Raw genomic sequence first — 27481 nt, 5'->3', positions numbered from 1 at the left:
ATTGAAGCTGTTTCTCATGAAACCTCAGTAAATGGCCTTGGAAAACGATCTCACATTCCTGTGATTATTTTCTTTCTCAATATATCTGAATATGTGCTAAGGAAAGAGAGAGAAATGGAGAAGAGCAGGTTACAACTAGAGATGAGCGAGCACCAAAATGCTCGGGTGCTCGTTACTCGGGACAAATTTATCGCGATGCTCGAGGGTTCGTTACGAGTAACGAACCCCATTGAAGTCAATGGGCGACCGGAGCATTTTTGTATTTCGCCGATGCTCGCTAAGGTTTTCATGTGTGAAAATCTGGGCAATTCAAGAAAGTGATGGGAACGACACAGCAACGGATAGGGCAGGCGAGGGGCTACATGTTGGGCTGCATCTCAAGTTCACAGGTCCCACTATTAAGCCACAATACCGGCAAGAGTGGGGCCCCCTCCCAACAACTTTTACTTCTGAAAAGCCGTCATTAGCATGGCATACCTTAGCTAAGCACCACACTACCTCCAACAAAGCACAATAACTGCCTGCATGACACTCCACTGCCACTTCTCCTGGGTTACATGCTGCCCACCCCCCCCCCCCCCCAAGACCCAGTGTCCACAGCGCACACCAAACTGTCCCTGCCCAGCCTTCAGCTGCCCTCATGCCACGCCACCCTCATGTCTATTTATAAGTGCGTCTGCCAGAGGCAAAGCAGGCACACACTGCAGAGGGTTGGCATGGCTAGGCAGCGACCCCCCCATAAAAGGGGCGGACCGATAGTCCACAATGCTGTACAGAAGCAATGAGAAATCAAATCCTGTGCCACCTCCATCTGGAGCTGCACACGTGGGCATAGCAATGGGGAACCTATGTGCCACACACTATTCATTCTGTCAAGGTGTCTGCACGCCCCAGTCAGACCGCGGTTTTTTATAAATAGTCACAGGCAGGTACAACTCCGCAATGGGAATTCCGTGTGCACCCACAGCATGGGTGGCTCCCTGGAACCCACCGGCTGTACATAAATGTATCCCATTGCATTGCCCATCACAGCTGAGGTAGTAATGTCGTGCTTAATGCAGGTGGGCTTCAGCCCACACTGCATGCCCCAGTCAGACTGGGGTTCTTTAGAAGTGGACAGATGTAGGTTAAACTCCGTGTGCACCTACAGCATGGGTGGGTGCCAGGAAGCCACCGGCGGTACATAAATATATCCCATTGCATTGCCCAACACAGCTGAGGTAGTAATGTCGTGCTTAATGCAGGTGGGCTTCGGCCCACACTGCATGCCCCAGTCAGACTGGGGTTCTTTAGAAGTGGACAGATGTAGGTTAAACTCTGTGTGCACCTACAGCATGGGTGGGTGCCAGGAAGCCACCGGTGGTACATAAATATATCCCATTGCATTGCCCAACACAGCTGAGGTAGTAATGTCGTGCTTAATGCAGGTGGGCTTCGGCCCACACTGCATGCCCCAGTCTGACTGGGGTTCTTTACAAGTGGACAGATGTAGGTTAAACTCCGTGTGCACCTACAGCATGGGTGGCTCCCTGGAACCCACCAGCGGTACATAAATATATCCCATTGCAGTGCCCAACACAGCTGAGGTAGTAATGTCGTGCTTAATGCAGGTGGGCTTCGGCCCACACTGCATGCCCCAGTCAGACTGGGGTTCTTTACAAGTGGACAGATGTAGGTTAAACTCCGTGTGCACCTACAGCATGGGTGGCTCCCTGGAACCCACCGATGGTACATAAATATATCCCATTGCATTGCCCAACACAGCTGAGGTAATGTCGTGCTTAATGCAGGTGGGCTTCGGCCCACACTGCATGCCCCAGTCAGACTGGGGTTCTTTACAAGTGGACAGATGTAGGTTAAACTCCGTGTGCACCTACAGCATGGGTGGCTCCCTGGAACCCACCGGTGGTACATAAATATATCCCATTGCATTGCCCAACACAGCTGAGGTAATGTCGTGCTTAATGCAGGTGGGCTTCGGCCCACACTGCATGCCCCAGTCAGACTGGGGTTCTTTAGAAGTGGACAGATGTAGGTTAAACTCCGTGTGCACCTACAGCATGGGTGGGTGCCAGGAACCCACCGGTGGTACATAAATATATCCCATTGCAGTGCCCTACTCAGCAGAGCTAACGTCAGATACAATACAGGTGGGCTTTGGCCCACACTGCATGCCCCAGTCAGACTGGTAATATGTATTTTAACAGTAACCTCGTTGGTGGTAATGTGGTGGTGACTGCGGACCTAGTAGCGCGGTTTTATGTAGTTGGTTTTCGGAATGTGGCCATGATTAAGTGGTCCATGGCGGGGGGATGGTGGTGGTGCTCTCTTGTTGTGTCGTTAAAGGTGAAATTCTTGGACTGCCACCAGACGGACCAATGCAAAGGTATTTGCCCAGAATGTTTTCATTGTTGGAGGAGGAGGGGGATGTTTTGGAGGCACTATGTGTCCTCTCCACGTGTCCGTGGTTATATGCACCTTAACAGTAACAGCGTTGGTGGGAAATGGCCTCGCCGCCATCATGTCTTTGTGAAGCCTCTGTTTCCACACCCCAGTGACATACCATTAGCTGCGGTATAGGCAGAGCCCAGAATTATTAACATTTCAGCGGTAGTATTAGGGACAGGCCCCACTAACATATCACTAGCAGCAGTATAGGGGGAGCGCAGTCTTAGTTCCATTTCAGTAATAGTAGCACTCAAGACAGGCCCCAGTAACAATTCCGAAGCAGCAGTATAGGGGGAGCGCAGTCTTAGTTCCATTTCAGTAATAGTAGCACTCAAGACAAGCCCCAGTAACAATTCCCATTGCAGCAGTTTAGGGAGATAACAGTCTCTTTCACAATTCAGTAGCTGCAGTATAGACAAGGCCCCAGTTACATTTATGTAGCAAAAGTGTAGGCCAACCCCACACACCTTTCTGTACCATGAGTGCAGGCGAAGAACATAGAAATTACAATGATTACACTGTAGGTGAGGGCCCAAAAAAATTGGTGTAGCAACAGTACTAATGTACCTCAGAAAAAATTGGCCATGACCAACCAAGATGGCAGGTGAAACCCATTAATCGCTTTGGTTAATGTGGCTTAAGTGGTAACTAGGCCTGGAGGCAGCCCAGTTTAACGAAAAATTGGTTCAAGTTAAAGTTTCATCGCTTGTAAGAGCATTGAAACGTATAAAAATTGTTTGGAAAAATTATATGAGTGAGCCTTGTGGCCCAAAGAAAAATTGCCCGTTCGGCGTGATTACGTGAGGTTTCAGGAGGAGGAGCAGGAGGAGGAGGAATATTATACACAGATTGATGAAGCAGAAATGTCACCGTTTTGGATGGTGATACAGAACGATGCTTCCATCCGCGGGTGCAGCCTACGTATTGCTTAGGTATCGCTGCTGTCCGCTGGTGGAGAAGAGAAGTCTGGGGAAATCCAGGCTTTGTTCATCTTGATGAGTGTAAGCCTGTCGGCACTGTCGGTTGACAGGCGTGTACGCTTATCTGTGATGATTCCCCCAGCCGCACTAAACACCCTCTCTGACAGGACGCTAGCCGCAGGACAAGCAAGCACCTCCAGGGCATACAGCGCGAGTTCAGAGTCCAGCTTCGACACCCAGTAGTTGTAGGTGGCAGAGGCGTCACGGAGGACGGTCGTGCGATCGGCTACGTACTCCCTCACCATCCTTTTACTGTGCTCCCGCCGACTCAGCCTTGACTGGGGAGCGGTGACACAGTCTTGGTGGGGAGCCATAAAGCTGTCCAGGGCCTTAAAGAGTGTTGCACTGCCTGTGCTGAACATGCTGCTCGATCTCCGCACCTCCCCTGCTACCTGGCCCTTGGAACTGCGCCTTCTGCCACTAGCGCTGTCGGATGGGAATTTGACCATCAGCTTGTCCGCCAGGGTCCTGTGGTATAGCAACACTCTCGAACCCCTTTCCTCTTCGGGAATGAGAGTGGAAAGGTTCTCCTTATACCGTGGGTCGAGCAGTGTGTACACCCAGTAATCCGTAGTGGCCAGAATGCGTGCAACGCGAGGGTCACGAGAAAGGCATCCTAACATGAAGTCAGCCATGTGTGCCAGGGTACCTGTACGCAACACATGGCTGTCTTCAATAGGAAGATCACTTTCAGGATCCTCCTCCTCCTCCTCCTCCGCCTCCTCCTCCTCCTCCGCCTCCTCCTCCTCAGGCCATACACGCTGAAAGGATGACAGGCAAGCAGCATGGGTACCGTCAGCAGTGGGCCAAGCTGTCTCTTCCCCCTCCTCCTCATCCTCCTCATGCTCCTCCTCCTCCTCCTCAACGCGCTGAGATATAGACAGGAGGGTGCTCTGACTATCCAGCGACATACTGTCTTTCCCCGCCTCCGTTTCCGAGCGCAAAGCATTTGCCTTTATGCTTTGCAAGGAACTTCTCAAGAGGCATAGCAGAGGAATGGTGACGCTAATGATTGCAGCATCGCCGCTCACCACCTGGGTAGACTCCTCAAACTTTCCAAGGACCTGGCAGATGTCTGCCAACCAGGCCCACTCTTCTGAAAATAATTGAGGAGGCTGACTGCCACTGCGCCGCCCATGTTGGAGTTGGTATTCCACTATAGCTCTATGCTGCTCATAGAGCCTGGCCAACATGTGGAGCGTAGAGTTCCACCATGTGGGCACGTCGCACAGCAGTCGGTGCACTGGCAGATTAAACCGATGTTGCAGGGTGCGCAGGGTGGCAGCGTCCGTGTGGGACTTGCGGAAATGTGCGCAGAGCCGGCGCACCTTTACGAGCAGGTCTGACAAGCGTGGGTAGCTTTTCAGAAAGCGCTGAACCACCAAATTAAAGACGTGGGCCAGGCATGGCACGTGCGTGAGGCTGCCGAGCTGCAGAGCCGCCACCAGGTTATGGCCGTTGTCACACACGACCATGCCCGGTTGGAGGCTCAGCGGCGCAAGCCAACGGTCGGTCTGCTCTGTTAGACCCCGCAGCATTTCGTGGGCCGTGTGCCTCTTATCTCCTAAGCTGAGTAGTTTCAGCACGGCCTGCTGACGCTTGCCCACCGCTGTGCTGCCACGCCGCGCGACACCGACTGCTGGCGACGTCCTGCTGCTGCTGACACATCTAGATTGCGAGGCAGAGGTTGAGGAGGAGGAGGAGGAGGGGGGTGCTTTAGTGGTGGAAGCATACACCGCCAAACATACCACCACCGAGCTGGGGCCCGCAATTCTGGGGGTGGGTAGGACGTGAGCGGTCCCAGGCTCTGACTCTGTCCCAGCCTCCACTAAATTCACCCAATGTGCCGTCAGGGAGATGTAGTGGCCCTGCCCGCCTGTGCTTGTCTACGTGTCCGTTGTTAAGTGGACCTTGGCACTAACCGCATTGGTGAGGGCGCGTACAATGTTGCGGGAGACGTGGTCGTGCAGGGCTGGGATGGCACATCGGGAAAAGTAGTGGCGACTGGGAACTGAGTAGCGCGGGGCCGCCGCCGCCATCATACTTTTGAAGGACTCCGTTTCCACAACCCTATACGGCAGCATCTCCAGGCTGATAAATTTGGCTATGTGGACGGTTAACGCTTGAGCGTGCGGGTGCGTGGCGGCGTACTTGCGCTTGCGCTCAAACACTTGCGCTAGCGACGGCTGGACGGTGCGGTGCGAGACATTGGTGGATGGGGCCGAGGACAGCGGAGGTGAGGGTGTGGGTGCAGGCCAGGAGACGGTAGTGCCTGTGTCCTGAGAGGGGGGTTGGATCTCAGTGGCAGGTTGGGGCACAGGGGGAGAGGCAGCGGTGCAAACCGGAGGCGGTGAACGGCCTTCGTCCCACCTTGTGGGGTGCTTGGCCATCATATGTCTGCGCATGCTGGTGGTGGTGAGGCTGTTGGTGGTGGCTCCCCGGCTGATCTTGGCGCGACAAAGGTTTCACACCACTGTTCGTCGGTCGTTAGGCGTCTCTGTGAAAAACTGCCAGACCTTAGAGCACCTCGGCCTCTGCAGGGTGGCATGGCGCGAGGGTGCGCTTTGGGAAACAGTTGGTGGATTATTCGGTCTGGCCCTGCCTCTACCCCTGGACACCGCACTGCCTCTTGCAACCTGCCCTGCTGCTGCCCTTGCCTCCCCCTCTGAAGACCTGTCCTGAGTAGGCGTTGCACACCAGGTGGGGTCAGTCACCTCATCGTCCTGCTGCTCTTCCTCCGAATCCTCTGTGCGCTCCTCCCTCGCACTTACTGCCCTTACTACTACCTCACTGCAAGACAACTGTGTCTCATCGTTATCGTCCTCCTCACCCACTGAAAGCTCTTGAGACAGTTGCCGGAAGTCCCCAGCCTCATCCCCCGGACCCCGGGAACTTTCCAATGGTTGGGCATCAGTGACGATAAACTCCTCTGGTGGGAGAGGAACCACTGCTGCCCAATCTGAGCAGGGGCCCGAGAACAGTTCCTGGGAGTGTTCCCGCTCCTGAGCATGTGTCATTGTAGTGGAGTGTGGAGGCTGGGAGGAAGGAGGAGCAGCAGCCAGAGGATTCGGATTTGCAGCACTGGACGGCGCAGAACTGTGGGTGGATGATAGCTTGCTCGAAGCACTTTCTGCCATCCACGACAGGACCTGCTCATACTGCTCATTTTCTAATAAAGGTCTCCCGTGTGGACCCATTAATTGGGCGATGAATGTGGGGACGCCAGAAACGTGCCTCTCTCCTAATCGCGCAGCAGTCGGCTGCGATACACCTTGATCAGGAGCTCGGCCTGTGCCCACACCCTCACTTGGGCCTCCGCGTCCTCGGCCACGTCCACGTCCTCTAGGCCTACCCCTACCCCTCAGCATGCTGTATTACCAGTGATTTCCCAGCCAGGAAATAAATTGGCGCAAGCCTGCAGGCCAAATAGAATTTTTCCCTTTTTTTTTTAAGGGAAGGCCCACTGACTATATTCAATCAGATAAGAAATGTGTTCCACAGAACTGCAGTGTTATATGAAGTGCAGCAGAGCGGTGATTTTTCCCTGCCAGGAAATAAATTGGCGCAAGCCTGCTGTTAAACGTAGCTGGCTGCGTATGATTTCTTTACGTTCTCCACCCACCACACACGTACCCAGAACGCTGAGGACTGTCAGAGGCAGGTCAAATAGAATTTTTCCCTTTTTTTTTTTAAAGAAAAGGCCCACTGACTATATTCAATCAATAATATATGTCTTCTGGCCCTGCCTACACAATTCTGTCCCTGTAGTATTACTGCAGGGCGCAATGCTCTGCACAGCCGATTTTGAAAAAAAAAAATATGCAACACTGCTAACAGCAGCCTGCACAGTACTGCACACGGTTAAATGTGGCCCTAAGAAGGACCGTTGGGGTTCTTGAAGCCTTCACTCACTCCTAACACTCTCCCTGCCTAACCACCACTTCTGTCCCTGTAGTATTACTGCAGGGCGCAATGCTCTGCACAGCCGATTTTGAAAAAAAACAAATTGTGCAACACTGCTAACAGCAGCCTCCACAGTACTGCACACAGATAGATGTGGCCCTAAGAAGGACCGTTGGGGTTCTTGAAGCCTACACTCACTCCTAACACTCTCCCTACAGCAGCTCCAACACAACAGCACTTTCCCTCAGCTAACTCACAACGCATCTGAGGCGAGCCGCGGGAGGGGCCGATTTTTATACTCGGGTGACATCTGATCTCGCCAGCCACTCACAGCAGGGGGGTGGTGTAGGGCTTGAACGTCACAGGGGGAAGTTGTAATGCCTTCCCTGTCTTTCAATTGGCCAGAAAAGCGTGCTAACGTCTCAGAGATGAAAGTGAAAGTAACCCGAACACCGCGTGGTGCTCGTTAAGAGTAACAAGCATCCCGAACACCCTAATATTCCCCCGAGCATCAAGCTCGGACGAGTACGTTCGCTCATCTCTAGTTACAACACAAAACAGAGAACAGAAGATATATGAATGTTGCTGTTAGCAATGCACAAAGGCTTACTATTTGGGCTCGGCCAATTACCTGCAGCTCTCTTGAGGAGTGTTTGTTCAGGGCTTACCGTTTATGGCAGACCATCATGCAGTAACACAAAAGTAGCATGGCTACTACCATGGGATCTAAGATGCCAGACAACTTGTCATCCAAAGAACAGGACATCCTATGCTCTGGCCCAATTTTCTACCATGTTATGTTGTCATAACCACACATTGTACACATTTATTAGGTAACTAGAGATGAGCGAGCACCCAAGTGCTCGGGTCCGCGTTATTCGAGTGGAGCTTTTCGTAAAATTTGAGAGCTCTACTTGAGTAACGAACCCAATTGACTACAATGGAAGACTCAAGCATTTTTGTATGTGGGACGCCAGGTCCCGAGCTTTTTTTTTCTTGGTTCATGTGTGTGTTCGTTCTCTCTCTCTCTCTCTCTGTCTCTCCCCCTGCCTGCCAGCCAAAAAAAATTTGCCATTGATGTGCACGCTGCGTCGCGGCGGGGCCAAAACAGGCACGTCACAGCAGGTAGGAGCCAAAAACTGGGGCAGGGTCGAACACAGCGTGATGCTCGTTCAAGTGAGGAGCACCATCAAGTACGCTAATACTCAAACGTTCATCAAGCTCGGCAGAGTACGTTCGCTCAACTCTATAGGTAACCCATTGCAATCCTGATATGGGAGTATGTTTCAGAAACAGAGTTATCCCATAATTTAGAACCTCCACACATACACACCTTGTCCAGGAGGGATAACAGTCTATAGTGGCATTTTCCTGAGCAAATGAGATGGTATGATGATCCACAGTCCATGAGCAATTAAGAACCAATCAGGGATCACCGAGCCATGCTCCAACTATTATTAGGGCAGTTGTGCTCTGGTATTTCAGTGACAACACAAGCGTACCAAGAATTTTATTAAACCATGATCTGATCTTCTCCACAGTAAAAGTAATAACCACAAAGGTCATAGAGGAGGACACTATAGGGGCATGAGTACACATTCAACAATTTTTCAGTTTTCTGCATCAAGTGTTACAACAAATATTTCATGATTTCTAACAAACTTTTTGTCCCAATCATCTTTCTAGCTACACCCCTTGTAGTCAGAGCCTCACTCTCACACTTTAGACCAAGTGCTCTGACAGAACACATCTACTCATCTATAAAACAATATAACTTATACATGGGCCCTTCACACTCATACAAAAATTCACAAATTTTCCTTGTCTCAGATAACTTTGAAATCACTCTACATAAACATCTTTTCAATTCAACTTCCTTGTCACCTTTTACACACACTTGCTGAAACACTTTAATTGACTTCATTTTTTCCCATCATGATCTGCTATCCAACGTTTCACTTCCTCAAACCACCTATATTACATGCTTATTTCTCCTTATGATTTGTTGTGCATAATTCTATGCAGCAGTAACATATGTTCTATAGTTCTCTGAGGTTGACAGCCCCTCCCTTTGTAATTCACCTTATCTCTGAAAAGAAGCAAGAAATCATTAACCCTCTCTAATCAAGAATCTATATAAGAAAACTTTCCCCTCCATTAAACTGAAAATCTACACTACACAAACAAAAAAGAAAATGCATTCATTCGTATTCAGAAAATAGAATTGGCCAAAAGCAAGATAGTGAACAAAGCACAGGCAAGATAGACTTACCCACCACAGTTTGATATGTACAGTGGGGGAAAAAAGTATTTAGTCAGATACCAATTGTACAAGTTCTCCGCTTAAAAAGATGAGAGAGGCCTGTAATTGACATCATAGGTAGACCTCAACTATGAGAGACAACATGAGAAAACACATCCAGAAAATCACATTGTCTGATTTTTAATGAATTTATTTGCAAATTATGGTGGAAAATAAGTATTTGGTCACCTAAAAACAAGCAAGATTTCTTGGTCTCACAGACCTGTAACCTCTTCTCTAAGAGGCTCCTCTGTTCTCCACTCATTACCTGTAGTAATTGCACCTGTTTAAACTTATCAGTATAAAAGACAGCTGTCCACAGCCTCAAGCAGTCACACTCCAAACTCCACTATGGTGAAGACCAAAGAGCTGTCGAAGGACACCAGCTACATAATTGTAGCCCTGCACCAGACTGGGAAGACTGAATCTGCAATACGCAAGCAGCTTGGTGTGAAGAAGTCAACTGTGGGAGCAATAATTAGAAAATGGAAGAGATACAAGACCATTGATAATCTCCCTCAATCTGGGGCTCCACGCAAGACCTCACCCCGTGGGGTCAAAATGATCACAAGAACGGTGAGCAAAAATCCCAGAACCACACAGGGGAACCTAGTGAATGACCTGCAGAGAGCTGGGACCAACGTAACAAAGGCTACCATCAGTAACACACTACGCCGCCACGGATCCTGCAGTGCCAGACGTGTCCGCGTGGCTTACGCCAGTACATGTCCGGGGCCGACTGAAGTTTGCTAGAGAGCATTTGGATGATCCAGAGGAGTATTGGGAGAATGTCGTATGGTCAGATGAAACCAAAGTAGAATTGTTTGGAAGAAACACAACTCGTCGTGTTTGGAGGAGAAAAAATGCTGAGTTGCATCCAAAGAACACCATACTTACTGTGAAGCATGGGGGTGGCAACATCATGCTTTGGGGCTGTTTCTCTGCAAAGGGACCAGGACGACTGATCTGTATACATCAAAGAAGGAATGGGGCCATGTATCGTGAGATTTTGAGGGCAAACCTCCTTCCATCAGCAAGGGCACTGAAGACGAAATGTGCCTGGGTCTTTTAGCATGACAATGATCCCAAGCACACCGCCAGGTCAACGAAGGAGTGGCTTCGTAAGAAGCATTTCAAGGTCCTGGAGTGGCCTAGCCAGTCTCCGGATCTCAAACCTATAGAAAACCTTTGGAGGGAGTTGAAAGTCTGTGTTCCCCAGCGACAGCCCCAAAACATCACTGCTCTTGAGGAGATCTGCATGGAGGAATGGACCAACATACTAGCAACAGTGTGTGCCAACCTTGTGAGGACGCACAGAAAACATTTGACCTCTGTCATTGCCAATAAATGATATATAACAAAGAATTGAGATGAACTTTTGTTATTGACCAAATACTTAGTTGCCACCATAATTTGCAAATAAATTTGTTAAAAATCAGACAATGTGATTTTCTGGATGTGTTTTCTCATCTTGTCTCTCATAGTTGAGGTCTACCTATGATGTCAATTACAATCCTCGCTCATCTTTTTAAGTGGGAGAACTCGTACAATTTGTATCTGACTAAATACTTTTTTTCCCCACTGTATGTCCAGTATCAGTCATCTGATGCTGGCGACAACACAACACATGCCCAACTCCAGCTTGCACAACTGTCTAAGCATCCTTCCAGATTCATACCAGATTTTTTTTAACATTGCTTGATATCCTTGCACTAAATCTTCTACCCTCAATTAGCTGCTTTGCTGTCTTCAATGCACCGCCCTTACTGCCATTTCATTGTGACTTCTCCATTGTAACTCACCTTAGTCTTATCTCACAATCTTTGACACAGGTTCAAAGTCCTGTCTGGTCGCAATTGAAAAAGGCTGTACTGTGCCAGCAGTTCTCAACACTACACCTTGGTAGTATTACACACTGTACTCTTGACCATGTACTTATTCCAGGAAATGAGGGGTTGGGTGCCCTTTTCTCAAACTGGCAATAACTCTCAAAGTTACCCAGATCATAAAAACTACAAACAGCAACACTTTAGTTATCATTAGTGCAATCTTCAGCTTCAAACTCATTCCTCAACAATCAGATCAATATCCATCATCTATGGGGGTTACTATTTTTTCTGGAAAATAGATGGGCACTCTTTTCTCTCTCAATATATCTGAATATGAGCTAAGACAAGACAGAGAAATGGAGAAAAGCAGGTTACAATGCAAAATGGAGGATAGAAAATATTATGACTTCTCTCACAGTCTATGCATAGAGAATATGCTGAATTTGGATATTAGGGCGAGCACCCACTGGCGTTTGCGTTCTCCGCGGGAAAAAAACGCAGCGTTTTTGCCGCGTTTCCCGCGTTTTTCCGTGCGTTTTTCGCCGCGTTTTTCGCGGCGTTTTTGCGGCGTTTTCCGTTAATTTCCATTGACATTCATGGGTGCATTAGGAGAAAAATAGGGACACATATGCAACTGACAGTTCCTATGTTAAAAACGCAAACGCAACGCAAAAAAAACGCCAGTGGACAGGAACACATGTTATCTCTATGCCTGTGCAGGAAAAACGCAAAACGCAAAACGCAGGTAAAAAAACGCCAGTGGGTGCTCGCCCTTAGTGTCAGTTCAATGCAATATTTTCTTTTCGAAAATTGAATACATGAAGAAATGACTATAGGACTTTTTAAAATTGTCTGATGGTTGAAAAAAGAAAAAAGTTCTATAGACATTTTTTCATGTATGAATTTTTTTTTTCAACCATTGGACAATTAAGAAAAATTATATTGTTTAGCTTTACCTTCTACAAATAGTGGTCAACATGCACTAATAAGCTTCAAGTTAAAGTGGGTTTTCCGGGACTAAAATATTGATGACCCATCCTCAGGATAGATCATCAATACCAGATCAGTGGGAAACCGACTCAGCACCCCTCTTCAGTTGTTTGAAGAGGCGATGGCCTCTTCCCTGCATAACAGGCGGAGTACTGTATATTATGTAGCAGTAGTGCATGCTTTTACCAGTCAATCCAATTCACTTGAATGGCACTGAGCTGTATGCAGGCAATGTGATGGATGGATGTGATGTCACACGACAGAAAAGAGGCCAATGTGGCCTCTTCCATCCAGCGATTACTGGTGGTTCCAGGATAGAAAACTAGTCCAAAATAGAAAATGTAATTTTTAAATGCTACCCTAGGCAGATTTAACATGTTAATCAAAATATTTGATCAAAACAGCCCTCCAGTTCAATGCAAACGTTTTACGATACATACAAGATGTAAAGTTAACATCTGATGCACTCCTTCAATGGTGTTGCTGTTCTTTTGTCTCATTCCCAGTTGCTTCATCATGTATATAAATAGGTCATCAAATGCTCAGACCGCTATATACAGTGTGCTTTGGTAGACATTGCCCCACAGGACACTGTAAAGTTTTTTTTAATGAAAGACTTAGTTTTTTTTATGTCATACAGCAAAAAAAAATCTTTAACTTTGATATAACTATCGCCATAATCATACTGACCCACAGAATAAAGTTACCATGTCATTCTTACTGCTCCATGTATGCCCCCTCAAAATTGTTTTTTTTTTTCTATTTCAAGTTTTTCAATATATTGAATAACAAATTAAGTGGTACCATTAAAATATACCCAGTTCTGCAAAAACAAGCCATTTTATGGCTAAATTGACATAGAAATAAATAAATTATGATTTTAGGTGGGAAGGAAAAAAATGAAAATGATAAAATCTCTGGTCCTAACAGGGTTAAGAAGGCAAGGAAGGGTTAAATACTAACAATATATCTGAATGTGTAAACAGCCAACATGGACCAATTTAACAGGTGTGGAGATTGGTCTGATTGATCATAAATTTGTTTTTGAAAACCCATAGGTTTATACTAAAGATCTGTTATAGACTAGGTCAAAGTTAGTGTAATTAGGCCATATTCATTCTCTATTATGGGAGCAGGAAAACAATCCCAATCTAGTGGATCTGTCCTATAACAGAATTGAATGGCACCAAATGGACCCATTGATTATAATTGAAACCTTCTGACTTCCTCTATGCCCTCTGGCATTTTACTAGACAAATTATCTTAGCTGCTGAGCCATTTAGTACAAGATGCTATTCTAAATTCAGGCCAAGTGAAGCCGCCTGTGCAGATGTGAATGTGGCCTAAAATGCGATTATATATACCGTATTTTTTGCTTTTAAGACGACCTGATTATAAGATACATCTAGGTTTTAAAGGAGAAAATAGGAAAAAGGAAGGTATTACAGGAGGAATAAAGAGCAGTAGTACCACGTCGGAATGAAGTATATATCACTAGGTCACCCTGCCATTCAGGATCCCGGGATAGCTGAGTGTAAATGTAATGGTGACCTTATTTCTTGTCTCCCAGCTTTTCAAGAGCCCTGAATGCCATGTTTGACTAGTTATAGCGATGTATGTAGTATAAATGCTTGCATAACTCTGCGGTTGGCATTCAGGATTGTGGAAGAGCTGAGTGACAATGTAATAAGGATTCCATTAGTTGTCTCCTAACTTTTCAGGAACTCTACAAGGCGTCTCATTAAGATGTGGTATGGGTTATACATTTCAGTACAACTAGGCACCAATCAGCTGCACCTACGGGCGGCTCTCCTCCCCTGCTATGGAGTTGGCAGTTGTATAATAAGGAAGGGAGGAGAGACGCCTATACTTACAGTGGATTGGTGGGGTGGGGGAGCAGCAGCACTTCCTTTAGGCACTTACTAATCAGCTATTCAGGTATCTTTCCTCCCCTGCTACATTGGGGATGTGAGATCCTTATCACACAGCTGTAGACTCCATAGCAGGGAAGGACAGCGGCCTGTATGAAGAGCTGATTACTGAGTTCTGGAGGGAACTGCTGCTGCTACCCAACCTCCACCAATCAGCTGTTTGTACGGGTGTCTCTCCTGCCTTGCTATTGTTCCGGTCCCAGATGGCAGCTGTATGAGAAGGTCGTGCGATCAGAATTTTGGCATGTTCGCTTTATAGGATGCACCTACTCCCTTCCCCCCCCCCCCACTTTGGGGGAAAAAAAGGGCATCTTATATAGTGAAAAATATGGTATGTACATTTTTTTTATAGTAAACATTAGAGATGAGCGAACGTCTTCTTCCGAGCTTGATATTCGTGCGAATATTAGGGTGTTCGGGATGTTCGTTATTCGTAACGAACACCATGCGGTGTTCTGGTTATTTTCACTTCCTTCCCTGAGACGTTAGCGCGCTTTTCTGGCCAATTGAAAGACAGGGAAGGCATTACAACTTCCCCCTGTGACGTTCAAGCCCTATACCACCCCCCTGCTGTGAGTGGCTGGGAAGATCAGGTGTCACCCGAACATAAAAGTCGGCCCCTCCCGCGGTTCGCCTCAGATGCGGTGTGAGTTAGATGAGGGACAGTGCTGTTTGTACCGGAGCTGCTGTAGGGAAAGAATTGGTAGTTAGTGTAGGCTTCAAGACCCCCCAAAGGTCCTTTATTAGGGCCACTGATAGCTGTGTGTTGGCTGCTGTTAGCAGTGGCAATTTTTTTTTTCTCAAAATCGCCTCTGCAGACCGTTGCACCTGGCATTAGGGACAGAAGTGCTGCATAGGCAGGGAGAGTGTTAGGAGTGAGTGTAGCCTTCAAGAACCTCAACGGTCCTTTCTAGGGCCATATTTATCCGTGTGCAGTACTGTCCAGGCTGCTGTTAGCTGTGCTGCATTTTTTTTTGCTTCTCAAAATCGCCTCTGCAGACCATTGCACCCTCCATTGATACTGCAGGGAAAGAATTGTATAGGCAGGGCGACAACACAGTTGTTATTCATTGAATATACGCAGTGCTGCCTTTTGGTGCCAAAAAACGGAAAATAATTAAATTTGTCCTGCCTCTGTCCGGCCTAACGCCGGTGGACACGTGTGAGCTGCGTCTGCAACCTGTAAAAATCAGACGCACCCAGCTACGCTTTACTGCTGGCTTCGCCATTTGCTTTCCTTAATTGGGAAAAAAATACCTGCTCTGCCAGAGTTATAATAACTCTGCTACCCTCACGTTCTGTGACACATAAGCAGGGACACAGCACAGTTATTAAACTTCTCATGTTCATTGAATATACGCAGTGCTGCCTTTTGGTGGAAAAAAACTGAAAACAAATCTATTTGTCCAGCCTCTGTCCGTCCTAAGGGCTGTGGACACGTGTGAGCTGCGTGAACAACATTGCTAAATCAGACGCACCCAGCTACGCTTTACTGCTGGCTTCGCCATTTGCTTTCCTTAATTGGGAAAAAAATACCTGCTCTGCCAGAGTTATAATAACTCTGCTACCCTCACGTTCTGTGACACATAAGCAGGGACACAGCACAGTTATTAAACTTCTCATGTTCATTGAATATACGCAGTGCTGCCTTTTGGTGGAAAAAAACTGAAAACAAATCTATTTGTCCAGCCTCTGTCCGTCCTAAGGGCTGTGGACACGTGTGAGCTGCGTGAACAACATTGCTAAATCAGACGCACCCTGCTACGCTTTACTGCTGGCTTCGCCATTTGCTTTCCTTAATTGGGAAAAAAATACCTGCTCTGCCAGAGTTATAATAACTCTGCTACCCTCACGTTCTGTGACACATAAGCAGGGACACAGCACAGTTATTAAACTTCTCATGTTCATTGAATATACGCAGTGCTGCCTTTTGGTGGAAAAAAACTGAAAACAAATCTATTTGTCCAGCCTCTGTCCGTCCTAAGGGCTGTGGACACGTGTGAGCTGCGTGAACAACATTGCTAAATCAGACGCACCCAGCTACGCTTTACTGCTGGCTTCGCCATTTGCTTTCCTTAATTGGGAAAAAAATACCTGCTCTGCCAGAGTTATAATAACTCTGCTACCCTCACGTTCTGTGACACATAAGCAGGGACACAGCACAGTTATTAAACTTAGATAATTCATTCACTAGAGGCAGTGGGGCCTTTCGTTTTCCAAAAAGGGCAAAAATTATATTTGGCCTGCAGTCTTGCGCCAATTTATTTCCTGCCTGTGAAATCAAATCACTGGTAATACAGCATGCTGAGGGGTAGGGGTAGGCCTAGAGGACGTGGACGCGGCCGAGGACGCGGAGGGCCAAGTCAGGGTGTGGGCACAGCCCGAGCTCCTGATCCCGGTGTGTCGCAGCCGACTGCTGCGCGATTAGGAGAGAGGCACGTTTCTGGCGTCCCCACATTCATCGCCCAATTAATGGGTCCACGCGGGAGACGGTTATTAGAAAATGAGCAGTGTGAGCAGGTCCTGTCCTGGATGTCAGAAAGTGCTTCGAGCAACCTATCGTCTACCCGCAGTTCTGCGCCGTCCACTGCTGCCAATCCGAATCCTCTGTCTGCTGCTCCTCCTTCCTCCCAGCCTCCTCACTCCACTACAATAACACCTGCTCAGGAGCGGGAACACTCCCAGGAACTGTTCTCGGGCCCCTGCTTAGATTGGGCAGCAGCGGTTCCTCTCCCACCAGAGGAGTTTATCGTCACTGATGCCCAACCATTCGAAAGTTCCCGGGGTCCGGGGGAAGAGGCTGGGGACTTCCGCCAACTGTCTCAACAACTTTCTGTGGGTGAGGAGGACGATGACGATCAGACACAGTTGTCTTGCAGTGAGGTAGTAGTAAGGGCAGTAAGTCCGAGGGAGCAGCGCACAGAGGATTCGGAGGAAGAGCAGCAGGACGATGAGGTGACTGACCCCACCTGGTGTGCAACGCTTACTCAGGAGGACAGGTCTTCAGAGGGGGAGTCAAGGGCATCAGCAGGGCAGGTTGCAAGAGGCAGTGCGGTGGCCAGGGGTAGAGGCAGGGCCAGACCGAATAATCCACCAAGTGTTTCCCAAAGCGCCCCCTCGCGCCATGCCACCCTGCAGAGGCCGAGGTGCTCTAAGGTCTGGCAGTTTTTCACAGAGACGCCTGACGACCGACGAACAGTGGTGTGCAACCTTTGTCGCGCAAAGCTCAGCCGGGGAGCCAACACCAACAGCCTCACCACCACCACCATGCGCAGACATATGATGGCCAAGCACCCCGCAAGGTGGGACGAAGGCCGTTCAGCGCCTCCGGTTTGCACCCCTGCCTCTCCCCCTGTGCCCCAACCTGCCACTGAGATGCAACCCCCCTCTCAGGACACAGGCACTACCGTCTCCTGGCCTGCACCCACACCCTCACCTCCGCTGTCCTCGGCCCCATCCAGCAGTGTAGTTCAGCGCACCGTCCAGCCGTCGCTTGCGCAACTGTTGGAGCGCAAGCGCAAGTACGCCGCCACGCACCCGCACGCTCAAACGTTAACCGTCCGCATAGCAAAATTCATCAGCCTTGAGATGCTGCCGTATAGGGTTGTGGAAACGGAGTCCTTCAAAAGTATCATGGAGGCGGCGGCCCCGCGCTACTCAGTTCCCAGTCGCCACTACTTTTCCCGATGTGCCGTCCCAGCCCTGCACGACCACGTCTCCCGCAACATTGTACGCGCCCTCACCAACGCGGTTACTGCCACGGTCCACTTAACTACGGACACGTGGACAAGCACAGGCGGGCAGGGCCACTACATCTCCCTGACGGCACATTGGGTGAATTTAGTGGAGGCTGGGACAGAGTCAGAGCCTGGGACCGCTCACGTCCTACCCACCCCCAGAATTGCGGGCCCCAGCTCGGTGGTGGTATCTGCGGAGGTGTATGCTTCCTCCACTAAAGCACCCTCCTCCTCCTCCTACTCCTCCTCTGTCTCGCAATCAAAATGTGTTAGCAGCAGCATGTCGCCAGCAGTCGGTGTCGCGCGGTGTGGCAGCACAGCGGTGGGCAAGCGTCAGCAGGCCGTGCTGAAACTACTCAGCTTAGGCGATAAGAGGCACACGGCCCACGAACTGCTGCAGGGTCTGACACAGCAGACCGACCGCTGGCTTGCGCCGCTGAGCCTCCAAGCGGGCATGGTCGTGTGTGACAACGGCCGTAACCTGGTGGCGGCTCTGCAGCTCGGCAGCCTCACGCACGTGCCATGCCTGGCTCACGTCTTTAATTTGGTGGTTCAGCGGTTTCTGAAAAGCTACCCACGCTTGTCAGACCTGCTCGTAAAGGCGCGCCGGCTCTGCGCACATTTCCGCAAGTCCCACACGGACGCTGCCACCCTGCGCACCCTGCAACATCACTTTAAGCTGCCAGTGCACCGACTGCTGTGCGACGTGCCCACACGGTGGAACTCTACGCTCCACATGTTGGCCAGGCTCTATGAACAACGTAGAGCTATAGTCGAATACCAACTCCAACATGGGCGGCGCAGTGGGAGTCAGCCTCCTCAATTCCTTTCAGAAGAGTGGGCCTGGTTGGCAGACATCTGCCATGTCCTTGGTAATTTTGAGGAGTCTACCCAGGTGGTGAGCGGCGATGCTACAATCATTAGCGTCACCATTCCTCTGCTATGCATCTTGAGAAATTCCCTGCAAACCATAAAGGCAGCTGCTTTGCGCTTGGAAACGGGGGCGGGGGAAGACAGTATGCCGCTGGATAGTCAGGGCACCCTCCTGTCTATTTCTCAGCGCGTACAGGAGGAGGAGGAGGAGCATGAGGAGGATGAGGAGGAGGGGGAAGAGACAGCTTGTGCCGCTGCTGACGGTACACCGGCTGATTGCCTGTCATCCTTTCAGCGTGTATGGCCTGAGGAGGAGGAGGAGGAGGAGGATCCTGAAAGTGATCTTCCTAGTGAAGACAGCCATGTGTTGCGTACAGGTACCCTGGCACACATGGCTGACTTCATGTTAGGATGCCTTTCTCGTGACCCTCGCGTTGCACGCATTCTGGCCACGACGGATTACTGGGTGTACACACTGCTCGATCCACGGTATAAGGAGAACCTGCCCACTCTGATTCCCGAAGAGGAAAGGGGTTCGAGAGTGTTGCTATACCACAGGACCCTTGCGGACAAGCTGATGGTAAAATTCCAAGCCGACAGCGCTACTGGCAGAAGGCGCAGTACCGAGGGCAAGGTAGCAGGGGATGTGCGTAGATCGAGCAGCATGTACATCCCAGGCAGTGCAACAGTCTTTAAGGGCCTGGCCAGCTTTATGGCTCCCCAGCAAGACTGTGTCACCGCTCCCCAGTCACGGCTGAGTCGGCGGGAGCACTGTAAAAGGATGGTGAGGGAGTACGTAGCGGATCGCACGACCATCCTCGGTGACGCCTCTGCCCCCTACAACTACTGGGTGTCGAAGCTGGACACGTGGCCTGAACTAGCGCTGTATGCCCTGGAGGTGCTTGCTTGTCCTGCGGCTAGCGTCTTGTCGGAGAGGGTGTTTAGTGCGGCTGGGGGAATCATCACAGATAAGCGTAGCCACTTGTCAACCGACAGTGCCGACAGGCTAACACTCATCAAGATGAACAAAGCCTGGATTTCCCCAGACTTCTGTTCTCCACCAGCGGACAGCAGCGATACGTAAGCAATACGTAGGCTGCACCCGCGGATGGAAGCTACGTTCTCTCTCACCATCCAAAACGGGGACATTTCTGCTTCATCAATCTGTGTCTAATATTCCTCCTCCTCCTCCTCCTGCTCCTCCTCCTGAAACCTCACGTAATCACGCTGAACGGGCAATTTTTCTTAGGGCCACAAGGCTCACTCAAATAATTTTTCAGAACAATTTTTATAAGTTTCAATGCGCTTAAAAGCGTTGGAACTTTAACTTGAACCAATTTTTCGTTACACTGGGCTGCCTCCAGGCCTAGTTACCACTTAAGCCACATTAACCAAAGCGATTCACCTGCCATCTTGGTTGGGCATGGCCAATTTTTACTGAGGTACATTAGTACTGTTGGTACACCAATTTTTTGGGGCCCTCACCTACAGTGTAATCATAGTAATTTCTATGTTCTTCGCCTGCACTCATGGTACAGAAAGGTGTGTGGGGTTGGCCTACAGTTTAGCTACATAAATGTAACTTGTGCCTTGGCTATACTAAGGCTACTGAAATGGAACGAAGACTGCGCTCCCGCTATACTGCTGCTTCAGAATTGTTAATGGGGCCTGTCCTGAGTGCTACTATTGCTTACATGGAACGAAGACTGCGCTCCCGCTATACTGCTGCTTCAGAATTGTTAATGGGGCCTGTCCTGAGTGCTACTATTGCTTACATGGAACGAAGACTGCGCTCCCGCTATACTGCTGCTTCAGAATTGTTAATGGGGCCTGTCCTGAGTGCTACTATTGCTTACATGGAACGAAGACTGCGCTCCCGCTATACTGCTGCTTCAGAATTGTTAATGGGGCCTGTCCTGAGTGCTACTATTGCTTACATGGAACGAAGACTGCGCTCCCGCTATACTGCTGCTTCAGAATTGTTACTGGGGCCTGTCTTGAGTGCTACTATTGCTGACATGGAACGGACACGTGGAGAGGACACGTAGTGCCTCAAAAACATCCCCCTCCTCCTCCAACAGGGAAAACATTCTTGGCAAATGCCTTTGCATTGGTTCGTCTGGTGGCAGTCCAAGAATTTCACCTTTACCGACACAACAAGAGAGCCCCCACACCATCCGCCCCCCGCCACGGCCCACTTAATCCTGGCCACATTCCGAAAACCAACAAAATACAACCGTGCTACTAGGTCCGCAGTCACCACCACATTACCACCAACGCGGTTACTGTTAAGGTGCATATTACCAGTCTGACTGGGGCATGCAGACACCTTGACAGAATGAATAGTGTGTGGCACATAGCTTCCCCATTGCTATGCCCATGTGTGCAGCTCCTGATGGCGGTGGCACAGGATTCTATTTCTCATTGCTTCTGTACAGCATTGTGGGCTATCGCCCCGCCCCTATTAAAATGGGTCGCTGCCTAGCCGTGCCAACCCTCTGCAGTGTGTGCCTGCGGTTCCTCCTCATGGCAGACGCACTTCTAAATAGACATGAGTGTGGCGTGGCATGAGGGCAGCTGAAGGCTGCGCAGGGACACTTTGGTGTGCGCTGTGGGGGGGAGGGGGGGCGGTTGGGCAGCATGTAACCCAGGAGAAGTGGCAGTGGAGTGTCATCCAGGCAGTGATTGTGCTTTGTTGTAGCTAGTGTGGTGCTTAGCAAAGGTATGCCATGCTAATGAGGGCTTTTCAGAAGTAAAAGTTGTTGGGAGGGGGGGGGCCCACTCTTGCCGGTATTGTGGCTTAATAGTGGGACCTGTGAACTTGAGATGCAGCCCAACATGTAGCCCCTCGCCTGCCCTATCCGTTGCTGTGTCGTTCCCATCACTTTGTTGAATTGCCCAGATTTTCACACATGAAAACCTTAGCGAGCATCGGCGAAATACAAAAATGCTCTGGTCGCCCATTGACTTCAATGGGGTTCGTTGTTCGAAACGAACCCTCGAGCATCGCGGGAAGTTCGTTCCGAATAACGAACACCCGAACATTTTGGTGTTCGCTCATCTCTAGTAAACATATGACCATAGATATCTTGCTACTAATAGCATACCCTGTTTCCCTGAAAATAAGACATAGCATGATTTTCCAGAATTTTTGAGGATGCAAAATGATTTTTTAGGCTTTTTGAGGATGCTTGAAATATAAGCCCTACTCCAAAATTAGGCCCTGCTAACAGTTAATTAAAAAAGTCAATTTAAATAGTGTCCAGGCAGCTATACATGTAAAAAAGTTAAACCTTTTTGAACAAAAATTAATATAAGACACTGTCTTATTTTCAGGGTAACACGGTAGTAGCAAGATAGCATAGTAATAAAACATATTACTTTTCAGAGCCATGATCAAATAGGTTGCTTTTCAGATTTGCAACATGTTTACCAAAATCGGAAAGTAATCTTATGCCTCAGCCCATTTTTATGTTAGATGTACTTCTAGCAACATTTTTAACATTGTTTTCTGCAGTTTTGTCTCCTATAATGAATAATGCAACATATAGGTTTGCATTTGTTATTCTGCACAGATTTTTCTTACTTTTTTTCCAAGCATTATTAATCTTATGTTTTTTTGTTTTATCTTGTTAGCTTATTTTTATGGATTAAGAAAATGTTTCTGCTATAAATGTTACTGTTGAGCATATTAAGGCTATTCTTTGAGTTTAATATTACATTTTTGATGCTTAAATCCTAATATCACACATATTACTTACCGCTTAAGAGACAGGATTTTGTATACTGCATATTATCTTTATATACTCCTACATATATCACAGTACAATATCACACATACAAAATATTTGTCTTTTTTACACAAATTACCTTAACATTACATTATTTTCATTTAAAAATGAAATTGCAGTTTAAATATCTGAAAACATTTTACTCTTTACGTTTGACATTCTAGAATAAATGCAATAATATAATTCTTTGGATGGAGTGTATCATTAAAAAAATAAACTACATTAAAATATGAAGTGCTTTTGCAGCAGTTCATAATATTGTCCACTAGGTGCCGATGTTGCCTTATAGAGAGGAGACTGGAAAAACTTGTACACTGGAAAGCCCACTATTGTGAGATCTGCAGTTCTTCCACAGAAAGAAGAGGATTATTGCCTTTCTTCTGATATTTTTCTTACTTTTAATTTTTGAGTTTTGCACATCACTTCTTCTTATAATTGGATGCAAAGGACATCAGAGTGAACAATGTCTGCAACAAAGGCTTGGCAAGTAATATTGTTTTCTTCTTATCTTTATTTAGTGTCAGGAGCAAATCAGGTTCACTATTCTGTATTGGAAGAAATTAAGCAAAACTCTTTAATAGGAAATATTGCCATGGATATGGGCATGAGCGAGAAAGAACTGGGCACGAGAAAACTGAAGGTTATGTGCCATAATAGGAAGCACAGTCTTTTTAATGTCAGTTTAGATGGCAATTTATATGTCACTGATAGGATAGATAGGGAAGAATTGTGCGGTTCAAAACAGATCTGTCATCTGGATCTTGAGGTTCTAACAGAAAATCCTGTAAATATTGTTCCTATAACAGTCGAAGTTCTAGATATAAATGATAATTCTCCATGTTTTTCCAAGGATGTTTTTGAAATTGGGATAAGTGAGTCTGCTTCACCAGGGAGTTGTTTTGTACTGGGAAATGCATTTGATTCTGATCTAGGTAGCAATTCAGTACAAAGTTACAGCCTTACTCCAAATCCATATTTTACTCTGGGGCAGAAAACCGACAGTGAAGGAACAAAACACCCAGAACTAATCTTAGAACAATCTCTGGACCGTGAGACTCAACAGAGATATATATTTACTTTAACAGCTTATGATGGAGGAAAACCCATAAGAACTGGGACGGCAGCCATTAGAATTGATGTACAAGATGCTAATGACAATTATCCAATGTTCCGCCTGGACACCTATAGAGTAAGTTTAAAGGAAGATGCAACCGTGGGATCAGTGGTTTTTCACCTTAATGCCAGTGACAAAGATGAAGGGTCATATGGGCAAATCACTTATTCCTTTAGTCACATTGCTGAAAGTGCTCACAATGTCTTTTCTATTGACTCTCAAACTGGAATCATAAAAACAGTCGAAGAACTGGATTATGAGAAAGCTCAAAGCTACAAAATGAGCGTGGAAGCCAAAGATGGGGGTGGGTTGGTGGCAAAATGTACTCTCATGATCCAGATTGAAGATATCAATGACAACATTCCAGAGATCATTATTGCATCACTGTCTACACCAATTCCAGAAGATGCATCGCCTGGGACACTTGTAGCATTAATTAATGTCAAAGATTTGGACTCTGGGGAAAATGGCGAGGTTGTTTGTCAAATAGGAGAATCATTCTCATTCAATTTAGTTCAATCATCTAATAATTATTATAAACTTGTCACCGCAAGTCTTTTAGACAGGGAGAAAAGCTCCAGTTATAACATAACAATTACAGCTGAAGATGGAGGAGCCGATCCTCTGATAAGTAAGAGGACTATTTCTGTAACTGTTTGGGATGTGAATGACAATACACCAGTCTTTGATAATCCATTTTACATTTCCTGCATTCCAGAGCACACCCCAGCAGGAACCTCAATACATAGTGTCCATGCACAGGATGCTGATGACAATGAGAATTCTCGAGTAGTTTACTCCATTATAAGCAGTAATGTTGACAATATACCAGTCACATCTTATGTTTCCATCAACTCAATGACTGGAGTTCTCTATGCCCAGAGATCCTTTGACTATGAACAGTTGCGTAAATTTCAGTTCCAGGTGATGGCTAAAGACAGTGGATCTCCTCCTCTAAGCAGTAATGTCACAGTGAGGATATGTATCATTGATAAGAATGATAATGCCCCTAAGATCCTCTACCCATCACCAGACACTGAGGGGTCGGCATTATTTGAGTTTATTCCTCACTCTGCTGAGAAAGGTTATCTAGTCACCAAAGTGATTGCAGTGGACGCTGACTCTGGACACAACGCCTGGCTCTCCTATCACTTAATACAAGTTCAAGAACCATCATTATTAACAATTGGCCAATACAATGGGGAAATCAGGATTGGACGAGATCTTCCAGATATAGAAACCTTGAGGCTAAAGATTGTGGTCCTGGTGAAGGATAATGGAGTCCCATCTCTATCATCTACAGTCACATTGAACTTGATTGTGGCTGAAAATTTTCAACAAATTGTACCAGAGATAAGACGCCAACCCAATAACTCAGCCACTGCTTCTTATACAACATTCTACCTTATGATAGCTATAGGACTGATCTCTCTGTTGTTTATTGTGACAGTCTTAATCACAGCCATTTATAAATGTAGAAGCACTCATACAACGGCATCCTTTGGAACGTACAGTGGAAATGTCTATCCTCAGTTCACGCTGGGATGTCCTTCTGAGATCAGTGATACAAGTTTACCTTTCCCATTCTCATATGATGTGTGTGTGACTCTGGACTCAAAGCAGAATGAAATTGCATATCTGAAACCAGTCCAGAACGTCCCTACGGAGAATCTCATAGACACTGAGGATTCAACTGCTGCAGGGAATTCCATGATGGTTAATTTGCCTGCTGAAACTAAAGCACAAGTAAGTAAAACAACCCACTGTGACTTTCCAGAAGAGCTTCTGTCAGGCTTGCATACTTGCAGCATGTTTTATTTTGAAGGCATGTATTGAATATAGTGCAATGAGCGTTAGTGGCACTTTAAATGCAGACATCAGTTTAGTAATTGTATGTGCGGTTCAGATGAGCTAGGGTATGTTCATATGCTAGATATTTGCCATGGAATCCACACCAATTCCATGGCAAACAGGCATCCCATTCAATTCAATGTGAATCCCTGTAATAGCCTATATGGTGTGGATTTTCACACATGCAGATTTGTCTGAGATATGTCACTTATTGATCTGGATTGCATACGATTTCTGCATTGAGAATTCCACATTTGGATTTACCTATTGAAAAAGGCTAAATCCATGTGTGGATCTGCGATGCTACATCTGCGTTGGATTCAGCTGTGTACACATACACTTACAGTACTGTAATTATCAACCTGTAGTCTGTTGACTTTAGTGAATTCCTAGATTAATATAACAAATAGTGACAGCAAACAGCAGCACTCACCAATCAACCAATATTTGGCGGAGTCAATTCTTTGAAAGAGATGCCAACCCTTCATAGGATTGTATCCTGATCCTTAGCACACTCCAAATAGTGAAAAAATAGTCAGCATCCACGGTGCACAATGTATAAAAATGTAGAAGACTCCCCAAGGTCCATAACAGTAAAGTTTCGACCCCTCCAAGGGTCTTTGTTAAGCTTGACGAAGGCCCTTGGAGGGGTCGAAACATCGCTGCTATGGACCTTGGGGAGTAAAGTCTTTTACACTTTTATACATTGTGCACCATGGATGCTGCCTATTTTTTCACTATTTGGACTGTCCTACATTAGTATATTTCATTGCTGCTTCCTGCTTTAGTTACATTTATTTTCAGTTGTTTCCTGGCTGCAAATGTAAGCGTAAGGCCTTAGTCAGACGGGCGTTTTTTCGTGCGATTTGCGGATCGCATGACGGATGCGCATGCGCAAATCGCGTGACTGGGGGCGAAAAATCGCAGGAAAAATCAGCACCTAGCCGCGTTTATGGTCGCAGCAAAATGCCCGTCTGACCGGAGTAAAATCGCCGTGCGCATCAAAATGCGCATGAAACTTAGACTGGCCGGCGAAAAAACGCAGCTAGCTGCAGTAAATGATTTTGGTGCGCACATAAAACGCCGAACGCAGATAGGCGCGATCTGTGAATCGTCGTGTCCTATAATTTATCGCATATCCGCATAAAAAGCGGACATGTGACCGATACCATAGCGAACCATTGGTTCTATATATGCGCAAATCGCGCGAAAAAACGCCCGTCTGACTAAGGCCTTAATAGAGAAGTATGTAAAACTCAGTCCCCTTCTATATAACCCTGTATTGATTCAAGTCAATGAAGTCCAACGTCTCCCACTGAGAGTGAGCCATGGGAACTTGACACGCTGTCTGTAGGGAGCCGGGCCTAAGAAGAGAAGTTCCTCATGAAAGGAGATGAGCATAAAAACAAATGGGGACAGAGTTAGTGGGGCTGCAGTTGCAGAGCCATTCAGTCAGCCCCACTGACTCTATCCAATGACAGGTCTTCTATAAGGAGGGAATGGGTTTTTGTTTTTACTGAGTTATATCTTTCATAACTATATATTAATGCAAATGTAAATGCTAATGCATATGTATATAATATAGACACAGATATATAAATGTAAGTAACTTGGGTCAAGAGGGGTGTCGTCGCTCCTTAAGGAGAGCACCCAAAAAGTGTGTGGAGACCCCTAGGGGTGAGTGGGTCAGGGGATAGCATTGTCTCTCCCCAAGGAGAGCACTGAGCAGGTG

The 27481-nt window shown here is 47.3% G+C and overlaps 1 protein-coding gene across 1 annotated transcript; it reads left to right on the top strand.

The window, feature by feature from the left end:
* The first annotated feature begins 23376 nt into the window (after positions 1 to 23376).
* Positions 23377 to 25734, top strand: LOC136609952 (protocadherin gamma-B5-like). Its single transcript, XM_066589230.1, has one exon. It carries the CDS (start codon positions 23377 to 23379, stop codon positions 25732 to 25734), a length of 2358 nt encoding a protein of 785 aa, XP_066445327.1.
* Positions 25735 to 27481: the final 1747 nt, after the last annotated feature.

This window comes from Eleutherodactylus coqui, chromosome 2, assembly GCF_035609145.1.
Source record: "Eleutherodactylus coqui strain aEleCoq1 chromosome 2, aEleCoq1.hap1, whole genome shotgun sequence".
Lineage (NCBI taxonomy): Eukaryota > Metazoa > Chordata > Amphibia > Anura > Eleutherodactylidae > Eleutherodactylus > Eleutherodactylus coqui.
The sequence above is the reverse complement of the archived record's forward strand: the minus strand, read 5'-3'. Positions and strand labels throughout refer to the sequence as shown.